Source organism: Pristiophorus japonicus, chromosome 1, assembly GCF_044704955.1.
Source record: "Pristiophorus japonicus isolate sPriJap1 chromosome 1, sPriJap1.hap1, whole genome shotgun sequence".
In the NCBI taxonomy this organism is placed as follows: Eukaryota; Metazoa; Chordata; class Chondrichthyes; family Pristiophoridae; genus Pristiophorus; species Pristiophorus japonicus.
In genome coordinates this window covers 456,053,313-456,070,931 of record NC_091977.1, presented here as the reverse complement: position 1 = coordinate 456,070,931, position 17,619 = coordinate 456,053,313, and the positions used below count along the sequence as shown (strand labels likewise).

Below are 17,619 nucleotides of genomic sequence, written 5' to 3'. Positions count from 1 at the left end.
GCTCCTCCACAGGCTGCACTGTGGACACCCCGACGCCCCCACCCCACCCCCGCCAACGCGGAAATCACTGATCTGATGAAAACTTCCCCTTTTCGGAACAAATAACACTGTTAGAAACCCCATATGAAGTTAGATCCATTCAAATGAGGTATAGCTGGGGGTTTAAACGATGATCTGAGTAATAACTACTGATAATCAACTGTTTTGGCTCTGAAAAACTAATTTTATATTGGTGGTATGTCAAATTTCCCCATTAAGTTAAAAAATTATTCGATTTTAAAATTAATTATAAAAGTTGTTTTTAAAGTTTGTTCATTTTCAGCTTCTACCGTAACCCAATGTGCATGTCCCAATTTTTATTTCGCGCTCTAAATTTAAAAAAGAAATTGATTATTAGCGCTTTCTATTGTCTGGTTCCCTGTCCATGAGAATTCTGCAGTGTGATTGGCTGTTTAGACAGATTGTTGACATCACAGCAGCTTGCATTATGGGATTCCCACTAAACTGCGCTGATTTCAACTACACATCGGAAGAGCCGAACTTCTCGCCAGAGATCGCGAGATCTTTGGGGGAAGCTTACATCGGGGCCAGCAGCAAATGCATTTGCTTCGCCGCTGACTGCAAATTACGGGCCGTTGTTGGATGGCTATGGCAGCATAAGACCAATCCTTTATCCTACTATCTCAGTCACAATGAATCCAAATCCCTGCACAATATAGTCTCACGGAAATGCACATCAGGTTGTCAGAAGAGGGAAACCGACATACAGTTAGTAATATTCTCAGACGTTGGATCTGACTGAGCTACAGCAACTAATCCAAAAAAAAAAATCACTGTTTTTGTGTGATAGTAGGGATTTTAAAGCTCTCCAATTAGAAATTTAGATAATGTTTCAAAAGCCCTACTAATGACAGAAAAGTGAAAATCTGTACATTAGTGATTTCACTAAGGTAATATGACATGCCATTCTCATAAGCCATGTACAAACAATTCCTTACAACAAAGTGGCCAAGACTAGTAGGAGGCCAGAGGATTGGGAAATGTTTTAAAAGCCAGCAGAGAACGACCAAAAAAAATTATTAAGACAGGGGAGATAGATTATGAAAGTAAACCAGCATGAAATATAAAAACAGATAGTAAGAGTTTCTACAGGTACATAAAAAGGAAAAGAGTGACTAAAGCAAATAAATGTTGGTCCCCTGGAGGATGAGACTTGGGAAATTAATAATGGAGAGCAGGGAAATGGCAGAGACATTGAACAAATATTTTTTATCGGTCTTCACGATAGAAGACACTAAGAACATCCTAATAGCAGATAATCAAGAGGCTATAGGTAGGGAGGAACTTAATACAATCACTAATGAAGTAGTACTAGGTAACAAATGGGACTAAAGGCAGACAAGTCCCCTGGACCTGATGGCTTACATCCTAGGGTCTTAAAAGAAGTGGATGCATTGGTTGTAATCTACCAAAATTCCCTAGATTCTGGGCGGTCCCAGCAGATTGGAAAACCGCAAATGTAACGGCGCTATTTAAAAAAGATGGCAGAAAAAAGCAGGAAACTATAGACCTGTCGTTGAGAAAATGCTGGAGTCGATTATTAAGGAAGCAGTAGCAGGACATTTGGAAAAGCATGATTCAATCAAGCAGAGTCAGTCAGCATGGTTTTATGAAAGGGAAATCATGTTTGACAAATTTTCTGGAGTTCTTTGAGGATGTAACGAGCAGGGTGGATAAGGGGGAACCAGTGGATGTGGTGCATTTAGATTTCCAGAAGGCATTCGATAAGGTGCTACATAAGAGGTTATTGCAAAAGATAAAAGCTCACGGGGTTGGGGGTAATATATTAGCATGAATAGAGGATTGGTTAACTAACAGAAAACAGAGAGGCAGGATAAATGGGTCATTTTCCGGTTGGCAAACAGTGATTAGTGGGGTGTCACAGGGATCGGTACTGGTCCTCAACTATTTACAATCTATATTAGTGACTTGGATGAAGGGACCGAGTGTAATGTAGCCAAGTTTGCTGATGATACAAAGATGGGTGGGAAAACAAATTGTGAGAAAGACACAAAATATCTGCAAAGTGATATAGACAGGCTAAGTGAGTGGGAAAAAATTTGGCAGATGGAGTATAATGTGGGAAAATGTGAGGTTATCCACTTTGGCAGAAATAATAGAAAAGCAAATCATAATTTAAATGGAGAAAAATTGCAAAGTGCTGCAGAGTACAGAGAGACCTGGGGGTCTTTTGCATGAAACACAAAAAGTTAGTATGCAGGTACAGCAAGTAATCAGGAAGGCAAATGGAATGTTGGCCTTTATTGCAAGGGGGATAGAGTATAAAAGCAGAGAAGTCCTGCTACAATTGTGCAGGGTATTGGTGAGGCCACACCTGGAGTACTGCATAGTTTTGGTCTCCGTATTTAAGGAAAGATATACTTGCATTGGAGGCAGTTCAGAGAAGGTTCACGAGGTTGATTCCGGAGATGAGGGGGTTGACTTATGAGGATAGGTTGAGTAGGTTGGGCCTATAACATTGGAGTTCAGAAGAATGAGAGGTGATCTTATTGAAACTTAATAAGATAATGAGGGGGCTCGACAAGGTGGATGCAGAGAGGATATTTCCACTCATAGGGGAAACTAAAACTAGGGGACATAGTCTTAGAATAAGGGGCCGCCCATTTAAAACTGAGATGAGGAGAAATTTCTTCTCTCAGACGGTTGTAAATCTATGGAATTCTTTACCCCAGAGAGCTGTGGAGGCTGGGTCATTGAATATATTTAAGGCGGAGATAGACAGATTTTTGAGCGATAAGGGAGTAAAGGGTAATGGAGAACAGGCAGGGAAGTGGAGCTGAGTCCAGGATCAGATCAACCATGAACTTATTGAATGGCGGAGCAGGCTCGAGGGGTCCAAATGGCCTATCCTGCTCCCAATTCTTATTTTCTTATTACATTTAGAATTATTGCACAGCTAACTAGTTCAGAATAGATGTCTGTCATTTTTAAGAAGTCTGTGATCCATACCTGCCAAAACCAAATGATTTGTTTGCTGTTTCTGGTGTAATGGCGATAGACTGTATTCCTCTGCCAATCAGTAAGATCTACTTCCTGCATGCCACAGAGCATAACCTGTAGAGAGAGACAGCAAGGCTTTACTTCACAACTGCATGGGGCACTGTGACAACAAGCAATCTTCAGTGTTAATTAATTCTTATAGAACCCAAATTAAACAGCAAATCTTTAGGGTAATGAAGGACTGTAAACCCATTGGCAAATTAGCCTTGATAGTCAGAGGGAGTCACGGCAAAGATTACTCTCAGGAATTCCCAATCTCAACTGGCCCAGTAGAGTGTGTTGCTTCCAGAGGTATGATGCTTCCCCATAGGGAAGGAAAAAACTGGTAATAAAGTCAACTTACATCCTTCACTCACTCCCACTGGTGTTTAGAACACTTACATATTAAAGAAGCATATCAATATTTGCAGATACCACCAAACTGGGGGGTACAGCTAATACCGAGAAAGAATGCAACACAATACAAGACTACATTAGAAAACTTGCAGACTGGGCAGTTAAGTGGCAAATTAATTTAACATAGTTAAATGGGAGGTGATGCTCTTTGGTCGGAAAAATAGAAACGTCACCCGCACCTTAGAAAATAAGAAACTGAATGGGGTAGAAGAGCAAAGGGATCAAGGGATACATTTGAACTAATCATTAAAAATAGCAGTGCCGGTCAGCAAAGCAATTAAAAATGCTAAAAAAGCACCGGGATTTATTTCTAGGAGTATAGAATTCAAAAGTAGTGAAGTTATGTTAAACTTGTATAGGACAGGCTGCACTCAAGCGTACTGTGCACAGTTTTGATCTCCATACTATAAAAAGGACATAGAAGTACTGGACAAAGTGCAAAAAGATTTACAAGGATGGTACCAGTACTGAGAGATTACAGCAATTGGGAACAATTGAATAGATTGGGGCTTTCTCTTTAAAAAAGAGAAGTCTTCGAGTTGACCTGATCGAGATCTTTAAAATTATGAGTTGGATAGGGTAGATGTGGAGAGAATGTTTCCATTTGTAGAGATTCCAAAACTAGGGGCCATAAACACAAGATAGTTACTAATAAATCCAATAGGGAAATAAGGAGAAATTTCTTTATTCAGAGAGTGGTTAGAATGTAGAACTCGCTACCAGAGGAAGTGGTTGAGGCAAATAGCTTAGATACATTCAAAAGGAAATTAGATGAGTACAAGAGAGAAAAAGGAATAGAAAGATCTGCTGGATGGCTGAGATGCATTTGATGGAATGGGAGGAGACGTGTATGGAATATTAACACCAGCCTAAACTAATTGGGTAGAATAGCCTGTTTCTGTGCTGTATATTCTATGTAATTTCTTACATGTAAGACATGTTCCGCAAAGAGTAAAGAATCAATAATAACCAATTTCCAGACTATTTTGAAAATATTTAATTCTAGAATTCCAAGACACTAAACTCTACCTGTGTAATTTATACAACAGATCAGAGTTTCCTGGGTAACAACGTCTTCTGCTGTTACACCTTTACCTTTAACATACAACACACCTTTTCACTCCATGCATAAGTAATAGATTAAACTAATGGACTTATGTGCTCAAATGCTATACCAGTACAGTCTAGTCCTGATTAAAACTTAGGCCGTAATTTTCCCCTAAAAAAAAGGGCGGGAGGCAGCTGAATTGTTAAAAATGGGACCCCCAACCTGACCCCACCTGCAACCTGTCCACTTCTGGTTTTAACGGGGCTGGGTGACCAACCCGTCGAGTTAAGTGTTATAATGAGGCCGGAAGCCTCTTTTTTTCACCTCCATATTCGTTTTAGCTGCATGTAGACGGGTTTCACACAATTCCTGAATTAAACCGGGAGGTAAGTGGCTTTGTACCTACCTCCTGGATCCAAGGTCTCGACCTAACCCATCCCCAGCGATCGGAGACCCCACCATGCGGTCTCCGATCCCCAACATGAGGCCTCCCCCGATGATGTTGAGGCCGGCCACAATCCTCCAATGGCTGGCACTAATCCTCTCTCCTCCCCCTCCAATCCCCGGCTTCCCCCATCCCGAGCTGACCACCATCTCCGTCACCCCACCCACCCCGCTCTAGCAGACCCATCAGTCCCGCGATACCTGATGCCGATCCCCCCTCGCATGATCCTGATTAAGTAATATATTCTCTTCCCAACTTTATTCCTTTTCCTGTTCAATTGTGTTTTTATATTACTAAACCTGCATCATGTAATAAATTTAGCAAGCAAATTTTATGTTAACTAGAGGGAGTCACATTGTGATTCTGGGCAAGTGGGGAAAAAGACAGCAGTGAGAGAAGTTGCTTCATGCAAAAATGTGAGTCCAAATAAAATTTTTAAAAACAAGCAAATTTGAGACAGTCTTGCACCCCTTCCACATGCCAATCACAGAGAAGCACGGAAAAAGTAGGCCACCTGCCAGCCCCCTGAGACTGGGGTTCCAGAGGGGCAGAAAAATAAAAGTTGGAGTTGTAAAAATTCCAACATTATATTTTGCTTACAATAGTGCATTCAACTTGATTAGAATTATAGAATTGTTACAGCACAGGAGGGGCCTTTTGGCCCATCGAAACCATGCCGGCTCTCTGCAAGAGCACTTCAGCTAGTCCCACTCCTCAGCCCTTTCTCTGTGGTCCTGCAAATTTTTTTCCTTCAGGTACTTATCCAATTCCATTTTGAAAGCCACAATTGAATCTGCCTCCACCACCCTTTCAGGCAGTACATTCCAGATCCTAACCACGGTGCATAAAAACGTTTTTCTTCATGTCGCCTTTGATTCTTCTGCCAATCACCTTAAATCTATATCCTCTGGCTCTCGACCCTTCCGCCAATGGGAACAGTTTCTCTCTATCGACTGTCTAGACCCCTCATGATTTTGAGCACTTATCAAAACTCCTCTCTACCTTCTCTGCTCTAAGGAGAACAACCCTAGCTTCTCCAGCCGATCCATGTAACTGAAGTCCCTCATCCCTGGAACATACTTGTAAATCCCTTCTGCACTCTCTCGAAGGCTTTCACATCCTTCCTAAAGTGTGGTGCCCAGAATTGGACACAATACTCCAGTTGAGGCTGAACCACTGTTTAATAAAGGTTCATCATAACTTCCTTGCTTTTGTACTCTATGTCTCTATTCATGAAACCCAGGATCCCATATGCATTTTTAACTGCTTTCTCAACCTGCCCTGCCACCTTCAATGTTTTGTGCATATATACTCCCAGGTCTCTCTGTTCCTGCACCCCCTTTAGAATTGTACCCTTTAGTTCATATTGCTTTTCCTCGTTCTTCATATGAAAATGTATCATTTTGCACATTAACATGTTAAATTTCACCTGCCATGTGTCCACCCATTCTTGAAGTCGATCACCATCCTCCTCACTGTTCACTATACTTCCAAGTTTTGTGTCATCTGCAAATTTTGAAATTGTGCCCTGTATACCCAAGTCTAAGTCATTAATATATATCAAGAAAAGCAGTGGTTCTAGTACTGACCCCTGGGGAACACTACTGTATAGCTTCCACCAGTCCGAAAAACAACCATTCACCACTACTCTGATTCCTGTCACTTAGCCAATTTCGTATCCATGCTGCCACTGTCCCTTTTATTCCATGGGCTTCAATTTTGTTGGCAAGCCTATTTTGTGGTACTCTATCAAAATGCCATTTGGAAGTCCATGTAAACCACATCAACCGCACTGCCTTCATCAACCCTCTCTGTTAACTAATCAAAAAACTCAATCAAATTAATTAACATAGAAACATAGAAAATAGGTGCAGAAATAGGCCATTCGGCCCTTCAAGCCTGCACCACCATTCAATAAGATCATGGCTAATCATTCACCACAGTACCCCTTTCCTGCTTTCTCTCCATACCCCTTGATCCCTTTAGCTGTAAGGGCCATATCAAACTCCCTCTTGAATATATCCAATGAACTGGCATCAACAACTCTCTGCGGCAGGGAATTCCACAGGTTAACAACTCTCTGAGTGAAGAAGTTTCTCCTCATCTCAGTCCTAAATGGCTTACCCCTTATCCTTAGGCAATGTCTCCTGATTCTGGACTTCCCCAACATCGGGAGCATTCTTCCAGCATCTAACCTGTCCAGTCCCATCAGAATTTTATATATTTCTATGAGATCCCCTCTCATCCTTCTAAACTCCAATGAATACAGGCCCAGTCGATCCAGTCTCTCCTCATATGTTAGTCCTGCCATCCCGGGAATCAGTCTGGTGAACCTTCGCTGCACTTCCTCAATAGCAAGAACGTCCTTCCTCAGATTAGGAGACCAAAACTGAACACAATATTCCAGGTGAGGCCTCACTAAGGCCCTGTACAACTGCAGTAAGACCTCCCTGCTCCAATACTCAAATCCCCTAGCTATGAAGGCCAACATACCATTTGCCTTCTTCACCACCTGTTCTACCTGCATGCCAACTTTCAATGACTGATGTACCATGACACCCAGGTCTCGTTGCACCTCCCCTTTTCCTAATCTGCCGCCATTCACATAATATTCTGTCTTCGTGTTTTTGCCACCAAAGTGGATAACCTCACATTTATCCACATTATACGGCATCTGCCATGCGTTTGCCTACTCACTTAACCTGTCCAAGTCACGTTGCAGCCTCTTAGCGTCCTTCTTACAGCTCACACCGCCACCCAGCCTAGTGTCATCTGCAAACTTGGAGATATTACATTAATGATTTAGATAAAAGGTATGTTGTAAATAGCTGGGGTCCCAGCACTGAGCCCTGCGGCACCCCACTAGTCACTGCCTGCCATTCTGAAAAGGACCCGTTTATCCCAACTCTCTGCTTCCTGTCTGCCAAACAGTTCTCTATCCATGTCAGTACATTACTCCCAATACCATGTGCTTTAATTTTGCACACCAATCTCTTGTGCGGGACCTTGTCAAAAGCCTTTTGAAAGCCCAAATACACCATATCCACTGGTTCTCCCTTGTCCACTCTACTAGTTACATCCTCAAAAAATTCTAGAAGATTTGTCAAGCAGGATTTCCCTTTCATAAATCCATGCTGACTTGGACTGATCCCGTCACTGCTTTCCAAATGCGCTGTTATTTCACCCTTTATAATTGATTCCAACATTTTCCCCACTACTGATGTCAGGCTAATCGGTCGATAATTACCCGTTTTCTCTCTCCCTCCTTTCTTAAAAAGTGGTGTTACATTAGCTACCCTCCAGTCCATAGGAACTGATTCAGAGTCGATAAGACTGTTGGAAACTCTGATCACCAATGCATCCATTATTTCTAGGGCCACTTCCTTAAGTACTCTGGGATGCTGACTATCAGGCCCCGGGGATTTATCGGCCTTCAATCCCATCAATTTCCCTAACACAATTTTCCGCCTAATAAGGATTTCCTTCAGTTCCTCCTTCTCGCTAGATCCTCGGTCCCCTAGTATTTCCGGAAGGTTATTTGTGTCTTCCTTCGTGAAGACAGAACCAAAGTATTTGTTGAACTGGTCCGCCATTTCTTTGTTCCCCATTACAAATTCACCTGAATTTGACTGCAAGGGACCTACGTTTGTTTTCACTAATCTTTTTCTCTTCACTTATCTATAGAAGCTTTTGCAGTCAGTTTTTATGTTCCCAGCAAGCTTCCTCTCATACTCTATTTTCCCCCTCCTAATTAAACCCTTTGTCCTCATCTGCTGTATTATAAAATTCTCCCAGTCCTCAGGTTTGCTGCTTTTTCTGGCCAATTTATATGCCTCTTCCTTGGATTTAACACAATCCTTAATTTCCCTTGTTAGCCACGGTTGAGCTACCTTCCCCGTTTTATTTTTACTCCAGACAGGGATGTACAATTGTTGAAGTTCATCCATGTGATCTTTAAATGTTTGCCATTGCCTATCCACCGTCAACCCTTTAAGTATCATTTGCCAGTCTATTCTAGCCAATTCACGTCTCATACCATTGAAGTTACCTTTCCTTAAGTTCTGGACCCTAGTCTCTGAATTAACTGTGTCACTCTCCATCTTAATAAAGAATTCTACCATATTATGGTCACGCTTCCCCAAGGGGCCACGCACAACAAGATTGCTAATTAGTCCTTTCTCATTACACATCACCCAGTCTAGCATGGCCAGCCCTCTAGTTGGTTCCTCGACATATTGGTCTAGAAAACCATCCCTAATACACTCCAGGAAATCCTCCTCCACCGCATTGCTACCAGTTTGGTTAACCCAACCAATATGTAGATTAAAGTCGCCCATGATAACTGCTGTACCTTTATTGCACGCATCCCTAATTTCTTGTTTGATGCTGTCCCCAACCTAACTACTACTGTTCGGTGGTCTGTACACAATTCCCACTAGCGTTTCTTGCCCTTTGGAACAATTTGACTTTAACAAATCCATGCTGAATTTCTTTAATTAATCCACACTTGTCCAAGTGTCTGTTAATTTTGTTAATTATTGTTTCTAAAAGCTTCCCCACTACAGAGGTTAAACTGACTGGCCTGTAGTTGCTGGGTTTAACCTTACACCCTTTTTTGAACAAGGGTGTAACATTTGCAATTCTCAGTCCTCTGGCACCAGCCCCGTATCCAAGGAGGATTGGGAGATTATGGTCAGTATCTTTGTAATTTCCACCTTTACTTCCGTCAGCATCCTAGGATGTATCCCAACCGCTCCTGGTGACTTATCTACTTTATGTACAGCCAGCCTTTCTAGTACACCCTCCTGATCAATTTTTATCCCATCCAATATCTCAACTACCTCCTCTTTCACTATGACTTTGGCAGCATCTTCATCCTTGGTAAAGACAGATGCAAAGTACTCATTTAGTACCTTAGCTATGCCCTCTATCTCCATGAAGAGGTCTTCATTTTGGTCCCTAATCAGCCTCACCTGTCCACTTACTACCGTTTACTATTTATATGCCTGTAGAAGACTTTTGGATTTCCTTTTATGTTAGCTACCAATCTATTCTCATACTCTCTCTTTGTCCCTCTTATTTCCTTTTTCACTTCCCCTCTGAAATTTTTATATTCAGCCTGGTACTCACTTGTATTCTCAACCTGACATCTGTCATATGCCATCTTTTTCTGCTTCATCTTACTGTGTATCTGTTTCATCATCTAGGGAGCTTTGGCTTTGGTTGGCCTAGCTTTCCTCCTTGTGGGAATGTACCACGACTGTACCCGAACCATCTCCTCTTTAAAGGCAGCCCATTGTTCGGTTACAGTTTTGTCTACCAAGTTTTGATTCCAATTTACCTGGGCCAGATCCATTCTTAACCCACTGAAATTGGCTTTCCTCCAATTAAGTATTTTTACTCTAGATTTCTCCCTGTCTTTTTCCATAGCCAGTCTACACTTTACGATACTGTGATCACTGTGTCCGAAATGTTCCTTCTAATTGATCCACCTCATTCCCCAGAACCAGATCCTCGTTGGGCAAGAAACGTACTTAAGAAGAACATAAGAAATAGGAGCAGGAGTAGGTCATTTGGCCCCTCAAGTCTGCTCCGCCATTTAATAAGATCATGGCTGATCTGATCATGGAATCAACTCGACTTTCCTGCCCGCTCTCCACAACTCTTTATTCCCTTATCGCTCAAAAATCTATCCATCTCCGCCTTAAATATATTCAATGACCCAGCCTCCACAGCTCTCTGGGTCAGAGAATGCCACAGATTTACAACCCTCAGAGAAGAAATTCCTCCTCATCTCAGTTTTAAATGGGTGGCCCCTTATTCAGAGATTATGAACCCTAGTTTTAGTTTCCCCTATGAGTGGAAATATCCTCTCTGCATCCAACTTGTCGAGCCCCCTCATTATCTTGCACGTTTCGATAAGATCATCTCTCATTCTTCTGAACTCCAATGAGTATAGGCCCAATCTACTCAACCTATCTTCAGAAGTCAACCCCCTCATCTCAGGAATCAACCTTCTCTGAACAGCCTCTAATGCCTCTATCTTTCCTTAAATACGGAAACTGTACACAGTACTCCAGGTGTGGCCTCACCAATACCCTGTACAGTTGTAGCAGGACTTCTCTGCTTTTATACTCTATCCCCCTCGCAATAAAGGCCAACATTCCATTTTCCTTCCTGATTACTTGCTGAACCTGCACACTAACTTTTTGTGCATCTTGCACAAGGACCCCCAGGTCCCTCTGTACTGCAGTATTTTGCAATTTTTCTCCATTTAAATTATAATTTGCTTTTCTATTTTTTCTGCCAAATGGATAACTTCACATTTTCCCACATTATACTCCATCTGCCAAATTTTTGCCCACTCACTTAGCCTATCTATATCCCTTTGCAGATCTTTTTGTGTTTTCCTCACAATTTGCTTTCCCACCCATTTTTGTATCATCAGCAAACTTGGCTACATTACACTCGGTCCCTTCATCCAAGTCATTAATATGGATTGAAAATAGTTGAGGCCCCAGCACTGATCACTGCTGTACCCCATTAGTTACTGTTTGCCAACCGGAAAATGACCCATTTATCCCGATTCTCTGTTTGCTGTTAGTTAGCCAATCCTCTATCCATGCTAATATATTACCCCCAACCCCGTGAATTTTTATCTTGTGTAGTAACCTTTTATGTGGCACCTTATCGAATGCCTTCTAGAAATCCAAATACATCACATCCACTGGTTCCCCCTTTTCACCCTGCTTGTTACAGCCTCAAAGAACTCCAGCAAATTTATTAAACATGATTTCCCTTTCATAAAACCATGCTGACTCTGCTTGATTGAATTATGGGCTCCAGCAGTTTACCAACGACAGATGTTAGACTAACCGGTCTATAGTTTCCTGTTTGCCTTCTTTTTTTAAATAGTGGTGTTACATTTGCGGTTTTCCAATCCGCCGGGACCTCCCCACAATCCAGGGAATTTTGGTAGATTACAACCAATACATCCACTATCTTAGCAGCCACTTCTTTTAAGACCCTAGGATGTAAACATCATGTCCAGGGGACTTGTCCGCCTTTAGTCCCATTATTTTACTGAGTACTACTTCTTCCCTCCCTATAGCCCCTTGATTATCCTCTATTGGGAATTTTTTTTAGTGTTTTTTTTACCGTGAAGACCGATACAAAATATTTGTTCAATGTCTCTGCCATTTCTCTGTTCCCCATTATTAATTCCCCAAGTCTCATGCTCTAGGAGACCAACATTTACTTTAGCTACTCTTTTCCTTTTTATGTACCTGTAGAAACTCTTACTATCTGTTTTTATATTTCGTACTAGTTTACTTTCATAATCTATCTTCCCTCTATTATTTTTTTTGGTTGTTCTTTGCTGGCTTTTAAAAGTTTCCCAATCATCTGGCCTTCTACTAGTCTTGGCCACACTGTGTGCTCTTGTTTTCAACTTGATACCATCCCTTATTTTCTCAGTTAACCACGGATGGTTATCCCTTCTCCTGCAGTCTTTCTTTCTCATTGGCATATATTATTGTTGCGAGTTATGAAATATCTCCTTAAATGTCTGGCACTGCTCATCAACCATCCCACACTTTAATCTATTTTCCCAGTCCACTTTCGTCAACTCTGCCCTCATACCTTTGTCGTCTCCTTTATTTAAGCTTAGGACACTGGTTTGAGATCCAACTTTCTCACCCTCCAACTGAATTTGAAATTCAACCATGTTATGGTCACTCATTCCTAGAGGATCCTTTACTAGATCGTTTATTAATCCTGTCTCATTACACAGTACCAGATCTAAGATAGCCTGCTCCCTGGTTGGTTCCGTAACGTACTGTTCAAGGAAATTATCCGGGATACACTCTATGAACTCTTCCTCAAGGCCACCCTGGCCAATTTGCTTTGTCCAATCAATATGAAGGTTAAAATCACCCATGATTATTGCCATTCCTTTTTTACAAGCCTCTATTATTTCTTGATTTATACTCCAAGCTGCAGTGTAGCTACTGTTAGGGGGCCTATAGACTACGCCCACCAGTGACTTTTTCCCCTTATTATGCCTTATCTCCACCCAAACTGATTAAGAAAGTTCTCCTGAACACATTTCAGAAATTCTTCCCCCTCTGCCTTTTACACTATTACTATCCTAACTGCTAGAATTTGTCCTCCAATCTTAAATTAAGGAAAAGGGATAGTGGCAACATGGATACAATCTTGGCTAAGGGACAGAGAACAAAGAGTAATGGTCAACAATTGTTCTTTAGATTGGAGGGAAGTATACAGTGGTATTACGCCCATTGCTCTTTCTCAACTCTATTGGCCTGGGCTTGGGTATAGGGGGCATAATTTCAAAGTCTGCAGATAACATGAAACTCGGAAATGTAGTTAACAATGAGGAGGATGGTAACAGATTTCAAGAGGACATAGACAGACTGGTGAAATGGGTAGATACATGGCAGATGAAATTTAACGTAGAGAAATGTGAAACATAGAAACAGAAAATAGGTGCAGGAGTAGGCCATTCGGCCCTTCGAGCCTGCACCACCATTCAATAAGATCATGGCTGATCATTCACCTCAGTACCCCTTTCCTGCTTTCTCTCCATAACCCTTGATCCCTTTAGCCGTAAGGGCCATATCTAACTCCCTCTTGAATATATCCAATGAACTGGCATCAACAACACTCTACTTCCACAGGTTAACAACTCTCTGAGTGAAGAAGTTTCTCCTCATCTCAGTCCTAAATGGCCTACCCCGTATCCTAAGACTGTGTCCCCTGGTTCTGGAGTTTCCCAACATTGGGAACATTCTTCCCGCATCTAACCTGTCCCATCCCGTCAGAATCTTATACGTTTCTATGAGATCCCCTCTCATCCTTCTAAACTCCAGTGTATAAAGTCCCAGTTGATCCAGTCTCTCCTCATATGTCAGTCCAGCCATCCCTGGAATCAGTCTGGTGAACCTTCGCTGCACTCCCTCAATAGCAAGAACGTCCTTCCTCAGATTAGGAGACCAAAACTGAACACAATATTCCAGGTGAGGCCTCACCAAGGCCCTGAACAATTGCAGTAAGGCCTCCCTGCTCCTATACTCAAATCCCCGAGCTATGAAGGCCAACATGCCATTTGCATTCTTCACCGCCTGCTGTACCTGCTTGCCAACTTTCAATGACTGATGAACCATGACACCCAGGTCCCGTTGCATACCAGGTCTCAGTTCTAAATGAGCGACCCCTTATTCTTAAACTATGCCCTAGGTCTAAACCTAGGAGTGAATGTAGGCAAATCTTTGAATGTGCCAGGATACGTTGAAAAGCCCGTCAAAAAAGCACATCGGAACCTTGGCTTTATTAATAGAGCCAGAGTACAAAAACAAGGAAGTTTTGCTTAACCTTTATAAATCACTGGTTAGGCCTCATGCTGGAGTATTGTGTTCAATTCTGGGCACCGCACATTAGGAAGGATGGCTTAGAGAGGGTGCAGAAGAGATTTACCAGATTGGTACCAGGGATGAGTAAAAATGGAGAAATGGTTTCAATGGCAGAAGGGTCAGCAACCAGAGGATACAGATTTACGGTGAATGGCAAAAGATTTATGGCGATATGAGGAAAAAAACTATGCAACAAGTTGTTGTGATCTGGAGTGCACTACCTGAAAGGGTGGTGGAAGTAGGTTCAATAGTAACTTTCAAAATAGAATTAGATAAATAATTTAATGGAAAAAAAATTGCAGAGCTATGGGGAAAGACCAAAGGAGTTGGAGTTATTGGCTAGCTCTACCAAAGAGCTGGCAGAGGTACAATGGGCCAAATGGCCTTCTTCTGTGCTCTATCATTCTATGATTCTAACTATGCTTGATTTAAAATATTTAAATTAACAAGCATGGATTGTATGATAAATTAAAGCAAGTAATCCACCCCTACAAAATAATGGGTCAAGCAGGCAATGTGTATGTGAGACTAGTGCTAGCTACTTGGAAAGTTCTATTACTCTTCAATCTTACGTCTTACAGTTTTATTTTTTGGAAAAATTCAACAGTAACAATCTCACCTCTAGCTCTTTTTCATCAAAATACTGGAGCCACTGTAGAGGTACTACTTCATTGAAGCCATCTAAAAAAGCTCTGGTCTGTTCTTCCACCCCACGAGTAAATCGCCATTCTGCCATGAGACTGCAAGAGCAGAGGTCATGGTTTAAAGTAACTATGCAAAAAGAATACTGTTTAAACAATTACTGTAAACTACAAAAAACAGCAAAACTGTATTTGCTGGATAGTACAATCAAGGGATATGCCACTACTATCAAATGAATAAGCATGTGAATTTCTGATTGTATTAAATGCATTAAGTGAATAACAATTTCTGGCAGAGATTGTGAAAAGATCAGGTAAGCCAAGAAGTAAAGGGGCTGGATGTAGTCAGATCCATCTTTAACTTCAGCTCATTTCTTGTTGGCACTAAATGCCATCCTACATATTCACATGGGAAATTCAATCGTTACTCCTCAATGATTTGAAATTTTGTATTCTTAACTTCACATTTCTATATCAGAATAACATGAACAAATTATTTTTTCTGCTACTGAGCTTGGTTGGATGTGTGATACTATGCTGCACATCTGAGGATAATTAAATAATCTTATTGATTTTTCATGGCTTTATACATGAGGGAATCATCTTAAGTGTAGTCTTCAGATGAAGCATGGTTTGAAAGCAAGGGATAAATGGACCAACGTGATTCAATCGCCACTTTAAAATCATATATTCTGTCCTTATTTTATATAATATTTCAATTTTATGAGTATTTACAGTCAAATAGGAAAACCTATGGTAGAGATGTAGAATTAGTTAGACTGTAAGAATTTCTATGTAGTACAAGCTGAGGACCCGAGAGATGCAAAACTAAAGTGCTACAGGGCTGCTACTGGTGGAAGTGTATAACTAAAATGTGACAGGTTTATGTGGGCAGTTTTATTCTAAACATGGAAGTAGTAATTTATAACGGGAAAAACTAACAGGAGCTGCATGCAAATATAAGACAATTTTAACATGTTGTAATGGATGTGTTCTGTGTTAAAAAAATATTTTACCCAATGTATTCTTCTTTATTTTCCTCTGTTACTAAGATGTTTGATCCTCCTTGTTTCAGTTCATGGGAGGTAACTTTTCCTAAAATTTCCATGTCAACAGCAAAATACATTTCTAGGCCACATTCTTCGATGTTGTTATCCCTGAAAGAAATGATTTAGTAGCATTATGAAAAAAATCACTGCACTTATTTGCCACTCAACAATTAACTACTATTACAAATTTAACCAAGATTCTATTGTCGATTCTTCTCCAGTGCTTCAGTGGGTAAATGTCCTGAGCCATAAAGATCAGGAAGCTTGAGATTCAATTCTTAAATCGGTATTGAGTTAGCTGATTTCAGTGGTAGAGGTCCTTCCCTCGATCATAAGGTCAGGTTGTTCGCTGATGACTGCACAGTGTTCAGTGCCATTTGCAACTCCTCAGATAACGAAGCAGTCCATGCCCAACAGCAGCATGACCTAAATGACATTCAGGTTTGGGCTGCTAAGTGGCAAGTAACATTTGCACCACAAAGTGCAGGTAATGACTATCTCCAACAAGCAAGAGTCTAACTATCATCCTTAGCATGAGCCTTACTGTAAACATCCGTAAGACAAAGGTCCTCCACCAGCCTATCCTCGCCGCACAGCACTGCCCCCCAGTCATCAAGATCCACAGCGCGACCCTGGACAACGTGGATCATTTCCCATACATTGGGAGCCTCTTATCAACAAGAGCAGACATTGACGACGAGATTCAACACCGCCTCGATTCAACACTGCCTCCAGTGCAGCCTTCGGCCGCCTGATGAAAAGTGTGTTTGAGGACCAGGTCCTCAAAACTGCCACCAAGCTCCTGGTCTACAGGGCTGTAGTAATAACCGGCCTCCTGTACGGCTGAGAGACATGGACCATGTACAGTAGACACCTCAAGTCGCTGGAGAAATACCACCAACGATGCCTCCGCAAGATCCTACAAATCTCCTAGAAGGACAGATGCACCAACATTAGCGTCCTCGACCAGGCCAACATCCCCAGCATTGAAGCACTGGCCACACTTGATCAGCTCCGCATTCGCATGACAGACACGAGACCCCCAAAGCAAGCGCTCTACTCAGAACTCCTTCTCTGCAAACGAGCCAAAGGTGGGCAGAGGAAACATTACACGGATACCCTGAAAGCCTCCCTGATAAAGTGCAACATCCCCACTGACACCTGGGAGTCCCTGGCCAAAGACCACCCTAAGTGGAGGAAGAGCATCCAGGAGGGTGCCGAGCACCTCGAGTCTCATCACCGAGAGCATGCAGAAATCAAGCACAGGCAGCGGAAAGAGTGTGCGGCAAACCTGTCCCACCCACCCTTTCCCTCAATGACTATCTGTCCCACCTGTGACAGGAACTGTGGTTCTCGTATTGGACTGTTCAACCACTTAAGGACTAATTTTTAAGAGTGGAAGCAAGTCTTCCTCGATTCCGAGGAACTGCCTATGATGGTAAGTGGCAAGTAACATTCGCACCACACAAGTGCCAGATACTGACTATCTCCAATAAGCAATAGTCTAACTATCACCCTTTGACATTCA

At 41.8% G+C, this 17,619-nt stretch overlaps 1 protein-coding gene across 5 annotated transcripts in view; it reads right to left on the bottom strand.

The window, feature by feature from the left end:
• The window catches only part of LOC139276100 (NEDD4-like E3 ubiquitin-protein ligase WWP1), a 298,242-nt gene that overhangs the window by 34,612 nt on the left and 246,011 nt on the right, over positions 1–17,619 (bottom strand). For 4 of the 5 annotated variants that reach the window (XM_070893584.1, XM_070893611.1, XM_070893601.1 and 1 more), the window contains 3 exons: positions 16,059–16,199; positions 15,021–15,141; positions 3,031–3,135 (listed from right to left, as the gene is read on the bottom strand). In XM_070893584.1, coding sequence (XP_070749685.1) covers positions 3,031–3,135; positions 15,021–15,141; positions 16,059–16,199 — 367 coding nt within the window. Of the gene's footprint in view, positions 1–3,030; positions 3,136–15,020; positions 15,173–16,058; positions 16,200–17,619 lie in introns of those variants that run through there. The other variant, XM_070893619.1, reaches the window with a different exon arrangement.